The sequence below is a fragment of the Panthera onca genome, chromosome E1 (genome assembly GCF_046562875.1).
Source record: "Panthera onca isolate mPanOnc1 chromosome E1, mPanOnc1 haplotype 2, whole genome shotgun sequence".
NCBI lineage: Eukaryota > Metazoa > Chordata > Mammalia > Carnivora > Felidae > Panthera > Panthera onca.
In genome coordinates, this window is record NC_138352.1 from 43334561 (window position 1) to 43360903 (window position 26343).

Consider the following 26343-nt stretch of genomic DNA (forward strand, 5'->3'; position numbering starts at 1 on the left):
AAGGCATATCATACTAACAATTATGTTAATTTCCTAAAAATACACTGCTGGCTGTAGTAATTTGTTAAGGTGTGGTGTACATGTTTAGTCAATCAGATGACAGCCCAATGGAGAATTATTGTACATAGTGGTAATAATAAAACAAGTAAATGTATTATCATTAAAATCTATTATCACCAACATATATATACTTCTTCTCATAATAAGCTCTATAGTTAGATGCAGTCACAAAGAATGTGATTGAGTGGATTCTTAATTAGTATCTTAATTTGTTAGATTTTGGTTATCTAACATTGTATTTTTCTCTAAGAATGCCCATAAAAAGAGGCTAAATCAAGTTAATTTATACTAAACTACATTAAGAACAAACAGTGTGTGATGTTGCTCTCAATGACCTTGGTCTAGTTTCTCCCTGTGCCTCAGTTACCTCAAGTCTAATGTAAGGGAAGTATATGATTCCTAAAGTTCTGGCCTACTCTAAAATATTAAAGCAGTAATAAACAATATAATAAGCAAATCTAAGCAGCACCTAAATAAAAGTAGCCTATCTTAAAATAGCCTGGTACAGTTCAGCTTGTAGAACTGAAGAGTGCGATAAATTGGGTGGTTTTAAAGCATGTACCAGATGCAAGAGTTACAAAGACAAACAAGTATATAGTATGGTACAGAGACAAGCAAAAATAAACAACTTAATGTGTTGAAAATACTATGTTGAATTTAGGCACTGGGGGGCCAAGAAAGTTTGATGAAGTATACTTAATGCACTTGGGAGAACACAATGTTTTCAGAGGAATAATGCCTTAGTTGAATTTCTCAGGATTAGTAGGAGTGTGTCAGGTAAAGGAGAGGGAGAGAACTCTGCACAAGTGAAGGAGCATTAGCAAAAGTAATGGGTCTGAAACAGTATGGTCTGTTTTTAAAACTATTCTTTTTTTTTTTTTTTTTTAATTTTTTTTTTTTCAACGGTTTTTATTTATTTTGGGACAGAGAGAGACAGAGCATGAACGGGGAAGGGTCAGAGAGAGAGGGAGACACAGAATCGGAAACAGGCTCCAGGCTCCGAGCCATCAGCCCAGAGCCTGACGCGGGGCTCGAACTCACGGACCGCGAGATCGTGACCTGGCTGAAGTCGGACGCTTAACCGACTGCGCCACCCAGGCGCCCCTAAAACTATTCTTAAGTATAATGTCAGCAAAGGGTGCCAGGAGATGAGGCTGGAAACATCGGCAAAGACCAGATCACAAAAGGCCTGGTACGTTTTCAGGTGGAGTTTTGACTTGGTCTTGTACATAGAAGATTTTAAACAAGTGAATGAAATGGTCAGATTTGCATTTTTGATCAGCTAAATGGCAACAAAGTGGAAAGGGGTAAGACTAGCAGCAAAGTGACTGATTACACTAGGTTAGAAGAGATTACGAGGTTCTTAATGAAATCACAGTAAAGATAGAAAGTTGAGCAATATTGCTCAACTCTAACACTTAGATGACTTGAATTTAAGATTTAGAGAACTAGATGAATGATGGGTACCATCAGCTGAAAGAGGCAGAACAGGTTTCAGGAAATAATTGTTTTGTGCAGGGGTGCCTGGGTGGCTCAGTAGGTTAAGCGTCCAACTTTGGCTTAGGTCATGATCTCCTGGTCTGTGAGTTTGAGCTCTGCATCAGGCTCTGTGCTGACAGCTCGGAGCCTGGAGCCTGCTTCGGATTCTGTGTCTCCTCTTCTCTCTGTCTCTCTCTCTCTCAAAAAAATAAATAAACATTAAGAAAAAAAAAAAGAACTGTTTTATGCAAATTGAGTTTGAGATGTTATGGGGCATCCAAGATGTTGAGTACACATCTCAACATTCCTGGTTTAGGAATTATTGGCATATAGTTCAAGAGAGGATAAGATTATTCAGAGGAAGAATATCAACTGGGAAGGAACTGGGGTAAGAAGTAACATTTAAGTTTAGTTCAGTCGCTAGTGGGTGAGGGGAGAGGGAAAACTAATCAGGTAAAATACGTAAGTGGAAAAGTGGTATTGAGAATCCCATTAAGACTAGAAGCCATAATACTGTAGTGGCACCAATCCACACTACTATACAATGTTTTTCAGTAGTAGTCAATTCCCCAGATGTAGTAATAGCAAAACCAGACTGTGACATTAAACTGGGCTTATGATTTTGCAAAGCTAAGATAGTAGAATGATGAAAGTAGACAGGAGTTCAGGACACTAGGAAGAAAACAGTCCTAGTGACTATGAAGTTGAAACTTGGAAGGAAGGAAGCTTAGACTGAAGAAAACTGATAAATTGGGAGAAAACTGAGAGAGTAGGTATACAAGGATGAATGGAGTAAAAGCTGGAGGACAGGATCAGAAATGTAATCAGAGAGAAGGATATTCATTCAAGGTTACATGAGTAAGGAAGTTTCAGGGTATAGTCAATGGAAGTGGGTGGGTGAAATGGAAATGAAATCACAAGTCAAGAAACTGAGGCTTTGGTATTAGGTAAGTTGGTAAGGTGTTAAGAATATAGAACTTATAACACCTGTGTACAAATTTTGAACTGTAGTGTCACTAGTTAGCTATGTAACCTAAGGCAAGGTTAAGGTTTTGGGGTAGTTTTGAAAAGATTCCTTTTCTCATCAAAAAATATTTACTAAGCATCTGCTGCTATAGGTCAAGCAGTAAACTATACTCTAGGACTGTTCTGCCCTCAAAGAGATTAAACTCCTTAATGGATGTTACTGTATCTTTATTTAATAGTAAGAAATGTTCCAATTTTAGTATATGTGCTGCCGAAGCGAGCACATTAGTAAGAAATGTTAAGATGATTCTGGCAAGTACTCCCTTGGAAAAAAGTAAGATAATGAAGCTTGCTTTCAGAATTCTAAGGCTATATACTTTTCATAAAGAGATTTTTAGAAACAAAGGTGGACTGAAATCAACATGAAAGTACATAACTGCAACAAAACAGTGGAAAGAGTATCATGACCTTGATTGTAGCCTCATGTTTAATTTTCCTCGTTTATAAAATGTGTTGCTGACATTGGCTGGCTATTTTGAGAACCAAATGAGCTAATGGTTATGAAAGCTCTGTGATAGACTACATACTATATACTAAAAGTACTATGGAAGATTTACTTGCCGTGTTCTTGTTTTCTTTCCTTTAGGTCAATTAACAACTCAATAATCCTGGGTAGAGAGCCTAAGAGATCCGAAAATAGGATTATCAGGAGAAATAGCATATCCTGAATTTCCTCAAGAATATATTTCAAAATTGTAAGTATTTTTCCATTAAAAAATGAAAGAAAATCTGTCAAGATGTTTCCTGTGTTAAATTCTGTTAACTTACAGATCCTCTAACTAGAATGCATACCAATATGCTGTGTGCCTTGCGTCTATTACAGCTCTTACTGCACTGTACTGTAACTGTTTGCTTGTATGTTAATTAGGGTATGAATTCCTGGTGGATATGATCCTTGTCTTACTCATCTTTGGTATCCCTAGAGCATAGCATAGCTCTTAATGCAAGCAGGCTCTCAAAACATGCTAGATGAGTGAGTGGATGAACAAATGCTAAGTAATATAGGAAGCTGTCCTTAATCTTAGGAAGTCACAGTGTGCCAGAGACAGACAGACTTCTACATAATTAATTGCAATATCATGCAATAAATATTACATTGAGAACAACTCATTTTATCACAGGGTGGTAATGAAAGGCTTACAAACTAGCTGACATTTTAGCTAATCAATTTAGTTAATATGAAATTCAATTGACATTTATTTTTATTTTATTTTTTATTTTATAGAAAGAGAGTGAGCAGGGGAGAGGGGCAGAGGGAGACACAAGCAGGCTCCATGATCGGACGGGCTTGATATCATGACCCTGGGATCATGACCTGAGCCAAAATCAAGAGTCGGACGGTCAACTGACTAAGCCACCCAGGCGCCCCTCAATTAATATTTCAGAATCCAATTGTGTTGAAATAATACCGTTTATGGACATCTCTATAGAATGTGCAAAAATCCAACATTCCTTATAGGTGAAGTTGGTAAAAGTATACCCCTCAAAATAAAAAGAGAAAAGAAAATCTCTGGCCCACAACTGAAGGAACAGAGAAAATGTGAAAGATTTAATGCTATTAAAGAAATAAAGAAATAAAGAATAAAACATTTGGAAAGAGAAAGGTCATTAGAGTATAGAAATTGGTCAAATGAAATAGGCATTTATGACAGTCAAGTATCATATGATAAAGTCCTGAGAGAAATAAATATACTATTAGAATGCTCCATACATTTTTTAAAATTTTTTTAATGTTTATTTATTTTTTTGAGACAGAGAGAGACAGAACAGGGGAGGAGCAGAGAGAGAGGGAGACACAGAATCTGAAACAGGCTCCAGGCTCTGAGCTGTCAGCACAGAGCCCAGCGCGGGGCTCGAACTCACGGACTGTGAGATCATGACCTGAGCCGAAGTCGGACGCTTAACTGACCAAGCCACCCAGGCGCCCCTCCATACATTTTTTTAAATATGAAATTTATTGTCAAATTGGTTTCCATACAACACCCAGTGCTCATCCCAACAGGTGACCTCCTCAATGTCCATCACCCACTTTCCCCTCCCTCCCACCCCCCATCAACCCTCAGTTTATTCTCAGTTTTTAAGCATCTCTTATGGTTTGGCTCCCTCCCTCTCTAACTTTTTTTTTTCTTCCCCTCTCCCATGGTCTTCTGTTAAATTTCTCAGGATCCACGTAAGAGTGGAAACATATGGTATCTGTCTTTCTCTGTATGACCATGGTCACTTAGCAAATAGCAGAGCCAAAACTCAAACTTATTCCTTTGACCCCAAATTCTGTTACTTTTCCCTTCGTCTGATTAAAAAAAAAAAAAAAAACTTTTTGGGTGCCTGGGTGGCTCACAGTTGGTTGAACATCCAACTCTTGATCTCAGCTCAGGTCTTGATTTTAGGTTGTAAGTTCAAGCCCCATGTTGGGCTCCATGCTGGGTGTGGAGCCTACTTCAAAAAATAAAAAAGGGGCGCCTGGGTGGCTCAGTTGGTCAAGCATCTGACTTCAGTGTAGGTCATGATCTCACAGTTCGTGGATCTGAGTCCCGTGTAGGGCTCTGTGATGACAGCTTGAAACCTGGGGCCTGCTTGGGATTCTGTCTCCCTCTCTGCCCCTCCCCTGCTTGTGCACTCTCTCTCTCTCTCACTTAAAAATAAACATTAAAAAATTTTTTTTAATAAAAAAGAAAGCTTTTATGCACTCTACTGAATATGACAGTCATAATGTTTGATCAATTTCTTATGATTATTATCTCCATTTTAAGATAAAAAAATGGAAGTTCCGAGAAGTGATTTGTTCAAAAAAGTCAGCAGGTGGAATTGGAACATGTTTCCAAGTCCAATGGTAACAAATTTCATGTGTATTGCAATCAACTTTAAAGGCTGAAATCTGGAAATATTAATATATCAATCTACTTTATTATGATTTTAGGTAGGCCTATACTAAGGATGGCACAGAATCTTTTTTACGTTTCCTACCTCCAGCTTTAGGCAATTGTTCCCCATGTAATACATAGCATCCTGACTGGCAAGACAGGTTACTTGGGTCCCTTTACAACAGATGAAACACATCAGTGTTTGAAAGAATGCTAACATTTAAATATAAATACCATAACAACTAGTTCGAAAAAAAGGGAAAATATATCAAAACTATACTTGATTCAAAATAACAATCTGTATTTAATATCTTTAAATCTTTCAACTACATATGAATCATATATGAAAGATGGTGGCATCTTTTTTTTTAATATATGAAATTTATTGTCAAATTGGTTTCCATACAACACCCAGTGCTTATCCCAAAAGATGCCCTCTTCAATACCCATCACCTACCCTCCACTCCCTCTCACCCGCCATCAACCCTCAGTTTGTTCTCAGTTTTTAAGAGTCTCTTACGCTTTGGCTCTCTCCCACTCTAACCTCTTTTTTTTTTTTTTTTTTTCCTTCCCCTCCCCCATGGGTTTCTGTTACGCTTCTCAGGATCCACATAAGAGTGAAACCATATGGTATCTGTCTTTCTCTGTATGGCTTGTTTCACTTAGCATCACACTCTCCAGTTCCGCCCACGTTGCTACAAAGGGCCATATTTCATTCTTTCTCCTTGCCACGTAGTACTCCATTGTGTATATAAACCACAATTTCTTTATCCATTCATCAGTTGATGGACATTTAGGCTCTTTCCATAATTTGGCTGTTGTTGAGAGTGCTGCTATAAACACTGGGGTACAAGTGCCCCTATGCATCAGTACTCTTGTATCCCTTGGGTAAATTCCTAGCAGTGCTATTGCTGGGTCATAGGGTAGGTCTATTTTTAATTTTTTGAGGAACCTCCACACACTTTTCCAGAGTGGCTGCACCAGTTTGCATTCCCACCAACAGTGCAAGAGGGTTCCCATTTCTATAGTCTCCTGATTTGTTCATTTTGGCCACTCTGACTGGCATGAGGTGATATCTAAGTGTGGTTTTGATTTGTATTTCCCTGATGAGGAACGATGTTGAGCATCTTTTCATGTGCCTGTTGGCCAAGATGGTGGCATCTAACAGTTTAGATAAATGATATGCCACTTGTACAATTTAGTACTTTACAATATCAAAGAGCCAAATTAAACATTTTAATATTGAGTTTTATAAATATTGATGTAAAATAATGTTATGTAAAATGACAGAATTTGGGAAAAATCATAAGAAAATAAAAATCAAATAAATTGCTTTAAAAAGGAAAACCAAGATAAAAATACAAATTTATTATTAAAAAAAAGCACTAAAGTAACTACCTGATTATGCCTTGTTAAAATATATTCCTCTTCATCGGTATTTACCATTAGATTTTAAAGGTTAATTTCTGGGAATAGTAAGTTTCATGCAGCTTTTAATTTTTTTTTAATACATTGAAACTTGTTTATTACAGAGTGGAATTTGGTATAAGATGGGTTGTTTTGGACCTTGTCCAAGAGTTTAGTTACTGAAAGCACTTCATTATAAGGTAGTTTCACCAATAAGGTGATCCACTGGCTCAGATCCCATGGATATTATAACAAGGCTCCATTGTAGAGTACAGGAAGCTGGGCAGCCAATGTTCTATCAAATGAAACCTTAAGAAACAAACTTCTTTTTTTTGGGGGGGGAGGAGGTGGGAAGACATGAAAATCGTTTAAGCCTAGAGAATCATAAGCCCAGGTCATCTGTCTAAATTTCCATTTCCTGAAGTGATGTTCTTTATTGTACATTTAATAGTTGCACATATACTTCTTGTTATTTTAGCTTCTTTAAGACATTCATTGTCTGATGTAGCATTAAATTTATTTTTTATTATGAAAATGTCCAGTATTAATACTGCCCTTCTCTTTATAGAAGATTGACTTCATTTGTCTACAGAATAGACAAGAAACTACCAACAGTTTATGAAGGCTAAAGTAAAATCAAGTGCAGCTCACTGATAAATCTGAGGCATGAGCAAGAATAACTGTGTGGTAATCAAATTTTTAAAAATGCCATCACTTAGAGATTAAATAACTACAATAACCAGTCTTTCAAGTGATTTTACAATAGGCACTTTGATTTATAAAGTTTTATAAACAATCCTGAAGAATTAAATATTTTGAATGTGTTTTACTTTGGAAAAATAACAACAAAGTCGTTGCAGAAAAATATGGAAATAAAAAAATTAATGAATACAAAGATCAAAAGAATAAAACCAAGGAGTGCCTGGGTGGCTCAGTCGGTTAGGCGTCCGACTTCGGCTCAGGTCATGATCTCGTGGTTTGTGGGTTTGAGCCCCATGCCAGGCTCTGTGCTGACAGCTCAAAGCCTGTAACCTGCTTTGGATTTTGTGTCTCCATCTCTCTCTACCCCTCCCCCACTCACGCTCTGTCTCTCTCAAAAATAACATTTAAAAAATGTTTTTAATGAAGAAAAAAACAAAAAACAAAGCCTTATGAGAACTTAGATACACTAGCAAATTAAAAACCATGTAATAACTAAGTGCATAATAGCAGCATTGTATGAACTGTCATTAATTTCCAATACAATTACAAAAAGTTTTAAATGACTTATCTAAATTTCAAAAGTAAAATCATGAAACATCTACTCTTTACATTATACCTTTCTCCATCAATAAAGCCCTTTCCAACTGGCAGTTTTCCTGATTCATGGCCAGTATGCTTTATATAATTTCAGCCCTTAAATAAATTCAGTATAATTATTTCATATATCCATTGAATGGGTAAGGCAAATTACCTGATAAACAATTTCTAACTTATGTACCTCCAAAGCCTTAAAAAATAACTAGCCAAATAATATTTCCTTCCTACTATATAACAATTCTTTATTGTCAGTTTATCTCCCTATGTATCTATCTGTCATCTATCATCATAAAAGGGAAGGCTTCACATAAAGCAAGGGTGTACTTCAGATATATGATTGATTTACTAGTTAATATTTGAGGGTTTGACATATGCCAGATATTCTTTTAAATGCTTTCACATTTTAACTTAACTCTCTAAAACATCTTTTAAAAGTACATTATTACTAATTAAAATGTTCTACAACCTAATCTATTATAAAGGCTGGTACTTTAATTCTTGCATTATCCTGGTCAAAGTTGCTATCTAAGGAGACTATATACCTGTTTCACTAATGGTACCATTGCACAAAATTTTTAAAATATCTTTTGGAATTACTAAATACTAGTGGCACAGCTCTACATATGTTCTCGGATACTGGAAATTTTTAGCCTCAGAGAGAATTAGATTTTGGAGAGAATAAATTTGAGATAAGTTTGGATAATACACCAAGGTATGACTAAAAAATATTGTGCTTAATTTTTCTCATGTAATTTGCCAATTCTTCTAAAGGCAATATTAAGGGTCAAAAATGTTTTCATTATAGCATTGTTAAAAATAAATATTGGGGCACCTGGGTGGCTGTCAGTTAAGCCTTTGACTTTGGCTTAGGTCATGAGCTCATGGTTTGTGAGTCTGTGAGTTCAAGCCCTGCATTGGGCTCCAGCTGACCATGCAGAGCTTGCTTGGGATTCTCTCACTCCCTCTCTCTGTCCCTCCTCTGCTCACTTGTGCTCTCTTTCAAAATAAATAAAGAAATAAAAAAAAAAATTATCTTGCTTCTCAAGTTACTATGTACATACTCATACAATTATTCCTTAAAAGATATATGAGTGTTATTTCACTGTTTCTAAAAAATGGTTTACTTTATTAAAAAAATTTTTTAATGTCTATTTATTTTTGAGAGAGAGAGAGAGAGAGAGCGAGCAGTCGTGGGGCAGAGAGAGAGGAAGACAGAATCCCAAGCAGGCTCCATGCCATTAGTACAGAACCCAATGTGGGGCTCGAACCCACCAAATGTGAGATCATGACTTGAGCCGAAACCAGAGGTCAGATGCTTAACTGACTGAACCATCCAGGAGCCCCTGTTAATTTTTTAATTTTTATTAAAAACACTTTTGTTCATTTTTGAGAGACAGAGCACGGGCAGGGGAGGGGCAGACAGAGAGGGAGACACAGAATCTGAAGCAGGCTCCAGGCTCTGAGCTGTCAGCACAGAGCCCGACGCGGGGCTAGAACCCACAAACTGTGAGATCAAGACGTGAGCTAAAGTCGGATGCTTAACTGACTGAGCCATCCGCGCACCCCTGGTTTGCCTTATTTTAAGCATTCTGGAAAAAAAGCAAATGAAAATTGACTCAGAATAAAATATTAACATCTTTAAATTATGTATTTTTAAAGCTGAAAGGGATTTACATGATTTTATATACTAAATCCCACATTTCACAGATGAAACTAATTTCCCAAAAGGCGTGGTGATTGCCAACAAGACTTAGCAAATTAGTGGCAGAACCAGGAACAGAACACAAGTCTCTTGTCTTCCACTTGCTTTTCTTTCTACTACCCCACTACCCTTATCTGTGGATTAGGAACTACATCTGAGAGGATAAATGGTTTCACTCTTGCAAAATTAGAAATTTTCTTTTACTCTAGTGCTTGTAACTTATTACTCACTGATCAACTAAGAAAAATATACAATACTAGGGATCAAATATATCCTAATCTATAGATGAATTCTTTAACTGGTAAGTTATCATTTTAAATTTCTTTGAACTATGCTTATAGTTGTACTATCCAGTGCTATAGAAACAAGCTGTATTCAACCTAAACACCTTCAAAATAAAAGTAAACATACAGACGTATAATTCATTTATCCAAATGAATATATAAAATACTGGATTCCTCGGACTTCAAGCTGTATTACAAAGCTGTACATCATCAAGACAGTATGGTACTGGCACAAGAACAGACATTCAGATCAATGGAACAGAATAGAGAACCCAGAAATGGACCCACAAACGTATGGCCAACTAATCTTTGACAAAGCAGGAAAGAATATCTAATAAAGACAGTCTCTTCAGCAAGTTGTGCTGGGAAAACTGGACAGCAACATGCAGAAAAATGAACCTGGACCACTTTCTTAAACCGTACACAAAAATAAACTCAAAATGGATGAAAGACCTAAATGTAAGTAAGATGGAAGCCATCAAAATCCTTGAGGAGAAAGCAGGCAATTTGGCCTGCAACTTTGACTTTGGCCACAGCAACTTCTTACTCAACACGTCGCCAGAGGCAAGGGAAACAAAAGCAAAAATGAACTATTGGGACCTCATCAAAATAAAAAGCTTCTGCACAGAGAAGGAAACAATCAGCGAAAAGGTAACCAATGCAATGGGAGAAGATATTTGCAAAAGGCATATCAGATAAAGGATTACTATCCAAAATCTATAAAGAACTTCTCAAACTCAACACCCAAAATACAAATAATCCAGTGAAGAAATGGGCAAAAGACATGAATAGACACTTCTCCAAGGAAGACATCCAGATGGCCAAGCAACACATGAAAAGATGCTCAACATCACTCATCATCAGGGAAATACAAATCAAAACCACAATGAGATACCACCTCACACCTGTCAGAATGGCTAACATTAACAACTCAGGCAACAACAGATGTTGGCGAGGATGCAGAGAAAGAGAATCTCTTTTGCACTGCTGGTGGGAATGCAAACTGGGGCAGCCACTCTGGAAAACAGTATGGGAGGTCCTCAAAAAATTAAAAGTAGAACTACCCTATGAGCCAGCAATTGCACTACCAGGTATTTTTCCAAGGGATACAGGTATGCTGTTTCAAAGGGGCACATTCACCCTAATGTTTATAGCAGCACTATCGACAATAGCCAAAGTATGGAAAGAGCCCAAATGTCCATCGATGGATGAATGGATAAAGAGGATGTGGTATATATACACAATGGAGTGTTACTCGGCAATGAAAAAGAATGAAATCTTGCCATTTGCAACTATGTGGATGGAACTAGAGGGTATTATGCTAAGCGAAATTAGAGAAAGACAAACATATGACTTCACTCATATGAGGACTTGAAGATACAAAACAGATGAACATATGGGAAAGGAAGCAAAAATAATACAAAAACAGGGAAGGGGCCAAAAACACAAGAGACTCTTAAATATGGAGAACAAACAGGGTTACTGGAGGGGTCGTGGGAGCGGGGATGGGCTAAATGGGTAAGGGGCATTAAGGAATCTACTCCTGAAATCATTGTTGCACTATATGCTTAGATATAACTTAAAAAAATAAATAAATAATAAAAAAATAAAATAAAATACTGGATTCCTGGAAATTTTGACTTGAAAATAAACCACATCCACAACTTGAACAACTTGTAAGATTTTTCAATTCAAATCGCTCACATGAAGCCTAAATGTCCATTGAATAAGACATGTTTCTTAGAAAAAGAGGAGTGAATGTATTTTTGGAATGATGACAGAGAAATGCATCTTTTATAACCATTTTTGATCAGAAGTATAGCTTCATACACAAATACATAAACAGGGTCAAAATTTACAGAAAAATTTAGTGAGCTATAAGAGAACATTTTTCAGCTGCAGTTACATGTTTGGGTTTACTTATAAAATTTATATATGGAGTTTTCTATCTTAACAGTTTCATAATTACAACCTTCATGCTAGAACATTTCACTTTTTTCTACAATGATGAAGCTAAGTAATTAGAATTAAAAATTTGGAGTCATTCCTTTGGCATTTTGTAACTTTATATAATTTGCTATATATTCAGTGCTTGATTGTGTTTTATCAAATGAAAAAATGTAAAGCAACATCAATTAAAAATACATGCAGTTTTCTTCCTTAATTCTTAATTCCCTCTAAGTAGGCAGTTTAATACAGGAATAAACTTTTCAAGAAAACTCTGATTTCTAAAATAATATATTGATTTGAGGTAAATACGTAAGTGAAACAAGACTGAGATAAGACTGGATTAGACTGCTATTCATTTTTATGTATTAAACAGATGTTTTATGTATAAAAACAGGACTACAAAATACAAATATTTATGCGACAGGGGCGCCTGGGTGGCTCAGTCGGTTGAGCATCTGACTTTGGCTCAGGTCATGATCTCACAGTTCATGGGTTCAAGCCCGGCATCTGGCTCTGTGCTGACAGCCTGGAGCCTGGAGCCTGCTTCTGATTCTGTCTCCCTCTCTCTCTCTGCCCCTCCCCTGCTCACACTCTCTCTGTCTCTCAAAAATAAATAAATGTAAAAAAAAAGAAAAAAAATATTTATGCGACATATGAAGTACCCTAGGAAACTACATATCTTTCACATTGGTTAATTTTTAAATTGTATTCAGCTAAGGAAGACTTCTTGGAGGAAAATATTTTGTATGAATCTCTTTATCAAAACTTGAAAATAATAAAACATTCTGAATGTAAAATAGACTTTTAAAACACTGTAATAACAATGAGTTAAAGTGAAAAATACATTAAAAAAAAAAAGCTATACCACTTATCCAGTGTAGAAATTGTCATTTATAAGAGAGTTTAATACAAGCATGACAACACATTTTTAGTGTGTGACAGTTAAGTATTATTACCTAACACCAGGGAATACACCTTTATTTGTTGGAAGGAGACTGTTTAATATTCTTTTGTATCTGTTTCACGAGTTTTTCCCAGGTCTAATTCATTTATATGAGTTGTTCTTATATTACTACCATTGTCATCAATTTTACTTTAATATTCATGAGTCTATTCAACTTTGTGCAATCCTCAGCTTTTATTTCTTGGGACTCCTTTCTCAGTTCTAATTTCAAAAAGATCTTCAGCTAAAATGCATTTTGAATTATTAGCCAATCTATTATCTCTATCACTTTCAACTTGTTCATTCTTTTCTTCATTTGTATCTTCAGGATCATAAAGTTCAGGTGTAAAATAGATAGATTCATCCTCTGCTTCTGTGTCAGAAGCTCTATTTGAAGTAGAAAGTTTAGCTTCTTTACCAACTAGAGACAATTCAATGTCCGGACCCAGGGTTTCTTCATAGAACAGCTGTTTGGAATAATTTTCTTTAAGAAGAGTAGCATCAATCTTTATTGGTGAAATAACGATTTCTGATTGAGGGCATGGTTCAACTGATGTGTCTACCGTCAGAGATGAGGACTCACATTTATCAGTGAGTGGTAAGACTGTTTTGCATCCTTTTTCTGTTTCAAAAGGGGAAGCGCTAGAGGCACAGTCCTCTGGTGACCTGGATTTAGGTGTTGCAGTCAGAATTTCATCAGTAATATAATGTCCCAAAGAATTAAAGCTAGACCAATTAACTCTCTTTGTCTGTTTGTTGAAGGTTGGGCTTGTCGATCTGGAAATCACAATTCTTTCTGCTTTCATTGTCTGGGCAGACTCTTCCAATAATATAGGATCATCTATAAATACAAAAATTTAAGAATGTTAATTTCCTGTTCCTAACTAATATAATAATTGTCACATTAAAGTAATTTCTGTTAAAAATAATGAAGTAACTGTAGGGATCATAATTGAGAGCCCACAACCAACAGTAGCAGGACTTCATCTTAGAACATAAAGCACAAAATGTGAACTCTTAAAGGAATCCTAGGTCCCCAGTGATTCTGAGCCCAAGTTATAACGTTGTCTAGTAAACTATCAAATTCCACACCAGGGACTTTAGGAGTGAATGAGAAAAGGAGGGGTAAAAAAGGAATAGAAAGAGGGCTGAGTAATGGAGGAAATACACTGTAAAAATTTGCCTTGAAAATTCACTAACCAATGATAGGGAAAAACTGACACTAGATTAATTCCCTAAAGGAAACTGGCAACCATAAGGACTAAATTATTTGATTTAAAGTTATAAAACTGGTTAGTAATCAGACTCAACTAGAACTCAGGTTTCCTGATTACTAGTCAATGTCTTTGCATTTACTATGACATTTATTAAAAAATAACAACAAAAAAACCCACCAGATACTATGAAGTAAATATTTAATACTTGATATATTAAATTATCATATATTAGTTAAAATAATTAAAATGGTATCCAATGCTATAGACCACAGTTTGGCAAATTTTTTTCTACACCTGGCCAGACAGTAAATATTTCAGGCTTTGTGGGTCATATTGTATCTGCTGCAACTACAGGCATACCTCCTTTTATTGCACTTTGCTTTACTGCACATTGCAGGTACTGTGTTTTTTACAAATTCAAAGTTTGTGGCAACCTTGCATCGAGCAAGTCTATAAGTAACATTTTTCCAACAGCATTTGCTTACTTCATGTCTATGTGTCACATTTTAGTTATGCTCATCTGTGACCAGTGATCTTTGATGTCACTATTGTAATTGTTTTGGGGCACTATAAACCATACCATACAAGATGGTGAACTTAATAGACAAATGTGTGTGTTCTGACTGCTCCCCTCACCAGCTGTTTGCTCATCTCTTTCCCTTTCTTCAGGCATTCCTATTCCTTAAGACACGACAATATTGAAATTAGGTCAATTAATAATCCTACAATGACCTCTAAGTGCCAAGAGTTACATGTCTCTCTTTATTTACTTTTGTCTCTTTAAGTCAAAAGCTAGAAATGATACGCTTAGTGAGGAAGACATATTGAAAACCAAGATAAATCAAGAAGTAATTTTGACTTTCAACTCTTTTTAAGAAAGACATTTTTTTAAGGCAATAGCTGCCACAGATAGTGATTCCTTTGATGGATCTGGGAAAAATAAATTGAAAACCTTCTGGAAAGAATTCACCATTCTAAATGCCACTAAGAACATTCATGATTCGAGCGGCCTCTGGGAGCAGACTTTAGAAGACCCCGCCTCGGACCAGGCCTTTCTGTGCAGAAGTGGCGGCACCGAGAGCCTCTATTTTACAGAGGCTTACTCTGACACATGCTCCACGGTTGGACTTGTTGCCAGGGAAGGCAATGTTAAAGTCTTAAGAAAACTGCTCAAAAAGGGACGTAATGTTGATGTCGCTGATAACGGGATGGATGCAGATTTCCTAAGCAGCTTATCACAACTCTGTAGAATGTTTACAGATGTTAATTCATGCAGATTCATCTGAAAACTACATTAAGATAAAGACAGTTCAGGGCTTCTGTGCATTACGTCTTGCTGCAAGTCAAGGACATTGGAAGACCGTACACTCTTTTAGAATCTGGGGCAGATGCTAATGCCACTACTTCAGAGAAAACCACACCACTGTTTTTAGCTGTTGAAAATGGACAGATAGATACATTAAAGCTGTCACTTCGACATGGAGCAAATGTTAATGGGTCCCATTCTGGGTGTGGATGCAACGCTTTGCATCAGGCTACTTTTCAGGAAATGCTGAGATCATAAAATTGCTTTTTTAAGAAAGGAGCAAACAAGGAATGCCAGGATGACTTTGGAATCACACTTTTATTTGTGGCTGCTTGGCACGGCAAGCTGGAAAGCTTAAACATACTTATTTCATCGGGTGCAAAAGTCAACTGTCAAACATTGGATGAAGTTACTCCCTCATTCATTGCTGCTCAGGAGGGCCACACAGAATGTGTAGAGCTTTTGCTGTTCAGTGGGCCAGATCCTGATCTTTACTGTAATGAGGCCTATTGGCAGTTACCTATTCATGCAGTTGCATGAATGGTCCATATTGGACCATTAATGGACTTGTTAATACCACTTACCAACTGGGTTTGTGACATGGGCCAGACAAAGTGAGCCCCGTTTACTCTGCAGTGTTCGGAGGGCATGAAGAGTGCCTAGAAATGTTACTCCAGCATGACTACAGACAAGATGTCTAGATGTGCCACATCTTTGCATTTAGTTCTCCCATGTGTATGGCTTTCCAAAAGGACTGTGAGTTTTTGGAATTGTGAATATTCTTTTGAAATATGGAGCCCAACTAAATGAACTTCATTTGGCATACTGCCTAAAGTATGAGAAATTTTCAGTATTTTGCTACTTTTTGAAGAAAGGTTGTCTATTGGCATTGTGGAACCATATTTCTGAATCTTTAAATCATGCAATTAAAGCATAGACAAAATATAAGGAATGGCTACCATCTCTCCTGCTTGCTGGATTTGACCCACTGAATCTACTCTGCAATTCTTGGATTGACTCAGTCAGTGATGACACCCTTATCTTCACTTTGGAGTTTACTAATTGGAGGAGGCTTCTTCCAGCTGTTGAAAAGATGCTCTCTGCTCGTGTCTCAAACTCCTCTTGGGCTCTGCAAGCAGCATATTGCCTCTGTTCTGTCCCTCACCCACCTTTGTTGTTTAGAAATTCGTTCAGTCCAGTCTCAAACCAGAACACCTATGATCCGACAGTTTTATCTGTCAGTTGCCACTTCCCAGATTTGCTCTATGCAAAGGTTCCGAGGATGAATGAAGTTCCAGAACTGGCAGTTATTTAAGATGGAGAAATCAGGGAAACTACTTAATGCAGCTCGTGTCTTACTCTCAAAACGACCAAAACAAAGAGCCATGTGGTACAAATTCTTCGTGATTTTATGGTCATAAATGATGATATTTGTTTGTGTGGTCAGTTAGGTTTTTTGGGGAGAGGCAGTAGTTTATTGCAAATGTTTACAATTGTGCTTCCTGGTAAAAAAAAATACCGTAAACCTGACTTATGTTACATTAGTGCAAATTTATCACCAACACATTTTATGTTGTAAATTCATTTACCTAACCATTTTCTGCATTATTTTGTTAATGAACTATGATGCTGCTTCTAGTGCTGAAAATGGCACATTTCCACTTATGAGTCTGTTTACCTAGGGCTAGGAGCTTAGAATGGAATGCATAAAACTTTCCAGGAAATGTACACACAATGGGGTTGAATCTATTATTATTATTATTAATTTGAGGTTGTCTCTTATATTTATAAGTCCATTCTCATCTCTTAATTCAGTCAGTTTTATGAAGAATTGCTATTCATTGGCTTTTCACAGGTAAACTCAGGGGAGAATTTTTTTTTTTTTAAGAATACAGAAAATGAATAATTTTTCTGTTGATCCCCCCTGCCCCCCAAGTTTCTTAATGTTCTCTTTGGCTAAAAGAGACTCCCATTTCTGCAAAGGCAAGAACAGATCTAAAGTCAAACATAGGCTAAGTTGAAAAAAATTAGGTCAATATTGAAATAAATGAGCATATTACCACACTTAGAGTACTAATCAGGACACTGAGAGGGGCATTTCTGTGGCACTATCATTAAAGAAAGCTATGTATTTCTGAGTCACATAGTATCAAATAAAACATTCAAGCCCCATTCAGCCTCCAGATCCGAGGGCAGCTTTGATCCTATGAAGCAATGATTGCTACTTTTATTAATATTATAGTGTTTTTCCTTTTTATCAAATAGTCCTTGATCCTATGAAATTTAGACCTCAGAAACCTAGGGTAATGAGCTACGACCTCATTGGTAGTGCTCAATATGAATCTACAGTCAGAGAAGAAAAAACACTGGATCAGGTGAGCTATGGTAAGATGCTGTCAGGACCAACCTTGAAAGAAAGTTTATGAAATCATTACTGTCATGACAGACAACTAGAAATTGGGCCTAGAGGAGGGAAAATCTTTTGTCCTACTGGGATTCTGTGGCTTGAAATAGATGGGAGTGTGTCAGCCAAGTCCGTCTCTGATAGGCCTTTGCTATTTGCTAAATAGCAAGGATGAAGTCAGACCAAATAATGGAAACATTGTTAAGATCCAGAGAGATGACTGAACTCGGTACAGATTAGAGCTATAGTTGTTGCCTGTGGGTGGAGATAAGAGTTAGAATGTGGGTATACAGGTAGAAATAAGTGTAGATATGGAAAACCAGGTGGAAATTCTGATACTTAATAAATAAATTCCAAGAATGTATGTACTATGTAATAATTTTTAAATGTTGTTCTAATCTTTATTTTTCCAAACCCCAAGTCTCTGGTTTTTCACATAACTGGTTTATTATTGGGGCCAAATACACATAGAATATTTACATTTGAGGGTGAATCTTCTCATGTGTTTTTGTTCATGTTCAAATATGTAATAAAAATTAAACTATCAAAAAAATTCATGATTCATGGGAAGAAGTTAAAATATCAACATTAACAGGAATTTGGGAGGAGTTGATTCCAATCCTCATGGATGACTTTGAGGAATTCAAGACTTTAGTGGAGATGTGGTGGAAATCGCGAGAGCACTAGAATTAAAAGTAAAGCCTGAAAATGTGATTGAATTGCTGCCGTCTCATAAGAAAACTTCAATGGAAGAGGAACTACTTCCTATGTATCAGCAAAGAAAGTGGTTTCTTGAGATGAAATCTACTCCTAGTCAAGATGCTGTGAAAATTGTTGAAATGACTACCAAGAATTTAAGACATTATATAAACTTAATAAAGTAGCAGCAAAGTTTGAGAGGACTGACTCCAATTTTGAAAGAAGTTCTAATTTGGGTAAAATACTATCAAAAAGCATCGTATGCTATAGAGGTCATTTGTAAAAAAAGAGTCAATTGATGTGGCAAACTTCATAGTGGTCTTATTTTAAAAATTGCTGCATCCACCCCAGCCTTCAGCAACCAGCACCCTGATCAGTTAGCAGCCATAGACACTGAAGCACGACCCTCCACCAGTAAAAAGATTATGGCTTGTTGAAAGCTCAGTTGATGGTTAGCATTTTTTAGCAATAAAGTTTTTTTAATTAAGGTATATACATTATTTTTAGGACATAATGTTATTACACACTTAAGAGACTATAGTATTAGTATAATGTAAACATAACTTTTATACGCACCACAAAACCAAAAAATTCATCTGAATTGTTTTATTGTGATACTTGCTTTATTGTGGTGGTCTGGAACCAAACCCGCAACATCTCCAAGGTATGTAAGTACTCAATTGTGCTGGTCTAGTGCAAAATACACTATGACTAAACTCTGCTGTTGTGTACCACACATAACTGAATGCTCTACCGACTGAGCTAGCCAGGCAGTTCATACATAACTGAATGGATGTGACTCTGTACCATTAAACATGATATACAAAAACAGATGGCCAAATTGGTCCATAAGCCATAGTTTGCCAATCCCTGACACAGACTATTATATTCTAATATATTTTAAAATGTTATTTTTTATTATTCAGAATAAATGACTCTCACTTCCCTAAACTAATAAATTCATGTAAGAGAAGTTATCTATACATTAGACCAATTTTTAATATAGCCTTTAGGAAAACATCTGCCATTTGTACAGTATTACCATGCTGTGATATTTATCATCTTATTAGATCTTTGCATCCCAAGCTAAGGGATAGCTATGAAGAGATTCCTTTTTTGTTTTTTGTTTTTTTTTGAAAGTTTATTTAGTTATTTTGAGAGAGGGAGAGGGAGAGGGAGAGGGAGAGGGAGAGGGAGAGAGGGAGAGAGGGAGAGAGGGAGAGAGGGAGAGAGGGAGAGAGGGAGGGAGAGAGGGAGAGAGGGAGGGAGAGAGAGAGAGAGAGAGAGAGAGAGAGAGAGAGATAAGGAGGGACAGAGAGGGGGAGAGAATCCCAAGCAGGCTCAGCTGCCAGTGCAGAGCCAGACATGGGGCTTGATCCTGTGACCCTGAGATCATGACCTGAGCTGAAATCAAGAGTCGAATGCTTACCCAGCTCAGCCACCCTGGTGTCCCAGAGATTCCTTTTTCTATTAAGACTCAAAAAAGTTACGTGACTTGCTCATGGTCACAAAGTTAGGTAATGACAAAGTTTTGAGTGGAAAACCAGAAAATATGCTCAGGTCTCTTGACAAAAGTTTGTTCTCATTCCAATACACCATACTATTTCATTACTTTATGATAATGTCTTCTATTACAAGCCAACATATTTAAGGAAATTAATCTATAGCAAAATATATATCATTTCACTTGATATAATGAAAGAATTCTCTATCAAATGTAAATAGGCAAAACTTTTCAAACCTTGGTCCTTTCGGGAGATGATGTCTCCTGGTAGAGATAGACTTGTGGTTATTTTAGGACAGTGTAGTTCTTGGACACACATTTTTGCTTCACCTTCCCTAGGATTTTCTGGTGGTAGATGGCTTGCTGCTTCTGATAAGTAAGTTAAGGTATTGTCCTTCAAACAGGCCACTTCAAGTGTAGACCCACTGTCCTGTATAAACTTTCTGTCCTCTTTGGATACATCAATGACTTTCTGGTGCTTTTTGGAAAATTCAGCCAAGGATTCCATTGCACTTTCAAAGGTTGAATGGTACTGAACCTGCTGCCGTATCCATTTAGAAAGTCCTAAGGAAAAAGTAAACCCAGGGAAGAAACTTTGGTTATTTAGTTTCTTAAGACATTATGTATTAAGAAAAACCTTAGATAATTTTTCTAATGAAGTAATCTATATGAATTTAGGGTATATAGAATGATTCTCTACACTAAAAACTATAGAAAAAACTATAGAAAGTTTATGAAAGAAATTGAAAAAGACACAAAAAAATGGGAAAACATCCCATGCTAATGGATTAAGCTCTTAATTGTTCTTCTGAACAAATATTGTTAAAATATCTATACTATCCAAAGCAATCTATGCATTCAATGCAATCCTTATCAAAATAACACCAGCATTCTTCACAGAGCTAGAACAAACAATCCTAAAATTTGTATGGAGCCAGAAAAGACTGAATAGCCAAAGCCACGTTGAAAAAGAAAACCAAATCTCGAGGCATCATAATTCTGGATTAAAAAGCTGTAATCATCAAGACAGTATGGTACTGGCACAAAAACAGACATACAGATTGATGGAACAGAACAGAGAAGCAGAAAAGGACCCACAAATGTATGGCCAACTAATCTTTGACAAAGTAGGAAAGAATATTCAATGGAAAAAGACAGTCTCTTCAGCAAATGGTGCTCAGAAAACTGGGCAGTGACATGTGGGAGAATGAACCTGGACCACTTTTTACACCATGCTCAAAAATAAACTAAAAATGGGGGCACCTGGGTGGCTCAGTCAGCAGAGCGTCTGACTTCAGTTCAGGTCATGATCTCGCAGTCTGTGAGTCTGAGCCCCACGTCGGGCTCTGTGCTGACAGCTCAGAGCCTGGAGCTTGTTTTGGATTCTGTGTCTCCCTCTGTCTCTGTCCCTTCCCCACTTGTGCTCTCTCTCTGTCTCAAAAATAAATAAACATTAAAAAAATTTTCAAAATAAACTCAAAATAGATGAAAGACCTAAATGTAAGACAAGAAACCATTAAAATCCTAGGGGAGAAAACAGGCAACAACTTCTTTGACTTCGGCTGCATCAATTTCTTACTAGACATGTCTCTGGAAGCAAGGGAAACATGAACTATTAGGACCTCATCAAGATAAAAAGCTTCTGCACAGCAAAGGAAACAATCAACAAAACTAAAAGGCAACCGATGGAATGGGAGAAGATATTTGCAAATAACAAATCGGATAAAGGGTTAGTATCCAAAGTCTACCTATAAAGAACGTATCAAACTCAACACCCAAAAAACAAATAAGTCAGTGAAGAAATGGGCAAAAGACATGAACAGATACTTTTCCAAAGAAGACATCCAGATGGCTAGCAGACACATAAATAGATGCTCAACATCACACATCATGAGGGAAATACAAATCAAAACCATGATGAGATACCACCTCACACCTGTCGGGATGGCGAAAATTAAAAACTCAGGAACCAACAGATGTTGGTTAGAATGTGGAGAAAGAGGAATCCTTTTTGTACTGTTGGTGAGAATGCATACTGGTGCAGCCACTCTGGAAAAAAGTATGGAGGTTCCTCCAAAAATTAAAAATAGAGCTACCTTACCACCCAGCAATTTCACTACTAGGTATTTATACAAAGGATACAAAAGTGCTGATTTGAAGGAGCACATGCCCCCCCCCCCAATGTTTATAGCAGCACTATCAACAAGAGCCAAATTATGGAAAGAGCCCAAATGTCCATTGACTAATGATGAATGGATAAAGAAGATGTGGTATATATATACAATGGCGATCAAAAAGAATGAAATCTTGCCATGTGAAACAGGTGGATGGAATTAGAATGTATTATGCTAAGAGAAGTCAGTCAGAGAAAGACAAATACCGTATGATTTCACTCGTATGTGGAATTTAAGAAAAAAAGATGAACATAGGGGAAGGGAAAGAAAAAGAAGATAAAAAGAGGGAGGCAAACCATAAGAGGTTCTTTTTTGTTGTTGTTGTTTAAGTTTATGTATTTACGTTGAGAGAGAGAGAGAGAGAGAGCGCGAGCAGGAGAGGGGCAGAGAGAGGAGACAGAACCCCAAGCAGGCTCCACACTGTCAGTGCAGAGCCTATGTGGGATTTGAACCCATGACCCGTGAGATCATGACCTGAGCCGAAATCAAGAGTTGAATGCTTAACCTACTGAGCCACCCATGCACCCCTAAGAGACTCTAAATACAGAGAACTAAGGGTTGCTGGAGGGGAGGTGGGTAGGGGGCTGGGCTAAATGGGTGATGGGTACTAAGGACAGCACTTGTTGGCATGAGCACTGGGTGTTACATGTAAGTGAAGAATCACTTAATTCTACTTCTGAAACCATTATTACACTATATGTTAACTAACTTGGATTTAAGCAGGAAAAAAAAAAAAGATTCTCAATATTTTTCCTGCCTAAAAATCTTCACATGTACATTATGCTTAGTATTGCTCATGTATCAGTACCATTTTTCTTTACATGCAGTGATTGTCAACTGAAGGGAGGGAAGAGGGAGTGGGAGTAGAGTGGAATGGGAGAAATGTATTATTTGTCAGTTTAGAATAACTGGGGAAATAAGGCAAATTTAATTTCATCATAATTCCCCACAAATATTGCCTATGCTTTAATTTTAGAGAAACTAGAAGTTGTAAACAACACGATCTTCCATTCCAACTTTCTAACTTTGACTCCCTTTACAAAAAATAAATGCAAGATTCCAGTCTCATAGGTTTTTTTGTTCCTCTTCTCCCCCAATTCCAAATGTGTCTTAAACTATCCTGGAAATGAAAGGAATAACAATGTTACCATGGACAAATCATGTCCTATTTGAATATTTATGATATATTTTTTAATATATAAACAAGTTGTAAGGGACATGATTTGACCTATGACATGTGAAAACTGTAAAACCTTGAACCATATTAAAAGTATACATGTTTTGTAGTATGACTTATTTCAGAAGGAAATTCAAAATCAGATATTCACTTTTAGAAAATATTCTCTGCTGGTGTTACTATCATCATCTTCTGGAGTAATTTAAAAAGTCACTATGGTATTTTAAGTTAAAAGAAAAATAAGGCAGGGCTTCAAACACCTTGAACTCCTATACAATCATTTACATACATTCTTTTAGTTTTTTTTTTATGGGAGTTTTTCTATATTTAATGCAAAATGAATTGAGTTCTGTAGTTAATGCAAATTCACTTCAAATAAAAATTAGCCATCAAAAGGAATTTGTACATTGTTGCGCTAGTATTATCTAGATAGGAAGATTTCACACTTTTATGAGTCTCAGAGAAAATAAATAAAAACCATACAGAAATAATGTAAAATTCTTAATTTAAAAAATCTGTTGGCAGTGCCTAGCTGGCTCAGTAGGTGGAACATGTCATTCTTGATCTTGGTGTTGTAAGTTCGAGCCCCACATTGGGTATAGAGACCTACTTAAAAAATAAAATCTTTAGGGGCACCTGGGTGGCTCAGTTGTCAAGAGTGAGGCTCAGGTCGTTGTCTCATGGTTCTTGAGTGTGAGCCCTACATTGGGCTCTCTGCTATCAGTGCAGAACCTGCTCGGATCCTGTCTCCTTCCCTCTGTCCTTCTACTAGTGTGTGCTCTGTCTCGCTCTCAAATCAAATCAAATCAGATCTTTAGGGGCATGTGGGTGGCTCAGTCGGTTAAGCATCTGACTCTTGATTTTGATTTTGGCTCAGGTCATGATCTCACTGTCGTGAGATCAAACCCTGCATTGGGCTCTGCGCTGAGCTTGGGGCCAGCTTGAGATTCTCTGTCTCACCCTCTGCCCCTCTTCCCCACTTACGCCCTCTCTCTAAAATAAAATTTAAAAAAATTTTTAAGATATATAATTTATTTTCAAGTTAGCTTGGAATACTACTCGGCAAGGACAAAGAACGAAATCTTGCCATTTGCAACAATGTGGATGGAACTGGAGGGTATTATGCTAAGTGAAATAAGTCAGTCAGAGAAAGACAGATATCATATGTTTTCACTCATATGAGGAATTTGAGAAACTTAACAGAAGTTAAGTTTCCATCTCATTCCATGCAGGAAGAGAAGAAAAAAAAAGTTACAAACTGAGAGGGAGTCAAACCACAAAAAACATTTTTTTAAATAAATAAATCTTTTAAAAATTCAACAAGTCTGAAATATAAGGTAAGAAGTACTAGATGTTCAAATAAGAAAAACTTTTCAGATTTTGCATTTTTTTTAACTGAAGTTAAGAAAAACATTTGACAAGAAGACCATTTAATTTTTTAACTTTTTAAAGATTTTATTTTTAAGTAATCTCTACATCCAATGTGGAGCTTGAACTTATAACCCCAAGATCAACCCTGAACCAGCCAGGTGCCCGTAGAAGAATATTTTAAAGAAGGATTTCCCTTAAAGTTCTTTATTTTGTTTGGTTGGGAAAATAATTATACTGATTAAAAATCAAACTTTTCTAAAACTGAAAAATTTTAGTATTATACTCGCCTCTTTCACGTGTGGAACTTTTTGTAATCAAAGAAAGCCTTTTCAGTGCAAAATGTCAGTTTGCTTTTGAAAACTCAAAGAATCTGAGCTCCACCTGCTGACTAAACATAAGCACTTAACATTTTGCTTTTAGTTATGTCTGGCCCTAAGTGCAATGGGTTGCTTTACATGGAAAGAGCAGAAAAGACTAATAAAGCAGCACTTGCTGCTTTAATCCAGGTGTATACATTTTAATGCCAAACCAAATACTAGGCTCTGAAATAGAAAAAGTAGAGTCCATACCCATAGGTGGTTTATCTGAAACAAATTTAAAATTTTGCATCTCTTTTTATCATTGTCGTATGAACTTTTTAGCTTTGAAGATAATAAAGATGCAAGTATTTCCAAACTAAATACTATAGGCACATAATATTTGTTCATCTGAGTGGGGAAAAATGGCCATTCACTATATCTTGAGGCCTACAGTGGAGCTTTTTTCCTTTTAGAAAATACTAGCTCTAACATGAACTCCATAACAGCTGAAGCATTTCTAAACAAACAAAAAACAATCAACAATCTTCAATATAATCAAGAATGAAAGAATAAAGAATCCTAAGCAGCCAAAGGAGATGTGCTTAAATGTAAAAACTTATTTTTTGGAAAATTCATTTCTGTGAATAGTCTTTTCCCTGATAATGATAAATAAATAATTACTGTTACTGAATTAAATCCAACATTCTACAAAATTGAAGGATACTAACTGATTAATACTATGTTAGTAACTAGATTCTCCTCTATAAAGATTTTTTTGTAAACACACAAGCATTAAAAGGCTAGATTTCCTGTCAATATGATTTTTTCCATATTTGATCTATTAAAAATCTGTCCCTCCCCAATTTTTAAAAAATTTATTCAATTATTTTGGGGCACCTGGGTGGCTCAGTGGGTTAGGCGTCTGAATTCAGCTCAGGTCATGATCTCACGGCTCATGAGTTCTAGCCCTGCGTCAGGCTCTGTGCTGACAGCTCAGAGGCTGGAGCCTGCTTCCGATTCTGTGTCTCCCTCTCTCTCTGACCATTTCCCGCCTGTACACTGTCTCTCTCTTAAAAATAAACATTAAAAAAACTTTTAATAAAAAAATAAAAAATAATTTATTCAATTTTTAATTCAAACCCTTGGGATGCAGCGAAGGCAGTCCTGAGAGGAAAATACAT

At 36.6% G+C, this 26343-nt stretch overlaps 1 protein-coding gene and 1 pseudogene across 1 annotated transcript in view; one reads left to right on the forward strand and one right to left on the reverse strand.

Annotated features, from left to right (window-relative positions):
* Window positions 1-11908: 11908 nt before the first annotated feature.
* Window positions 11909-26343, reverse strand: part of BRIP1 (BRCA1 interacting DNA helicase 1) — a 210880-nt gene continuing 196445 nt past the window's right edge. Inside the window, 4 exon segments of the mRNA XM_081791236.1 lie at window positions 11909-13165; window positions 13168-13217; window positions 13219-13852; window positions 20379-20705. Coding sequence (XP_081647362.1) covers window positions 13068-13165; window positions 13168-13217; window positions 13219-13852; window positions 20379-20705 — 1109 coding nt within the window. The 3' untranslated portion in view covers window positions 11909-13067.
* Window positions 15027-16919, forward strand: LOC144614327 (ankyrin repeat and SOCS box protein 3 pseudogene; annotated as a pseudogene).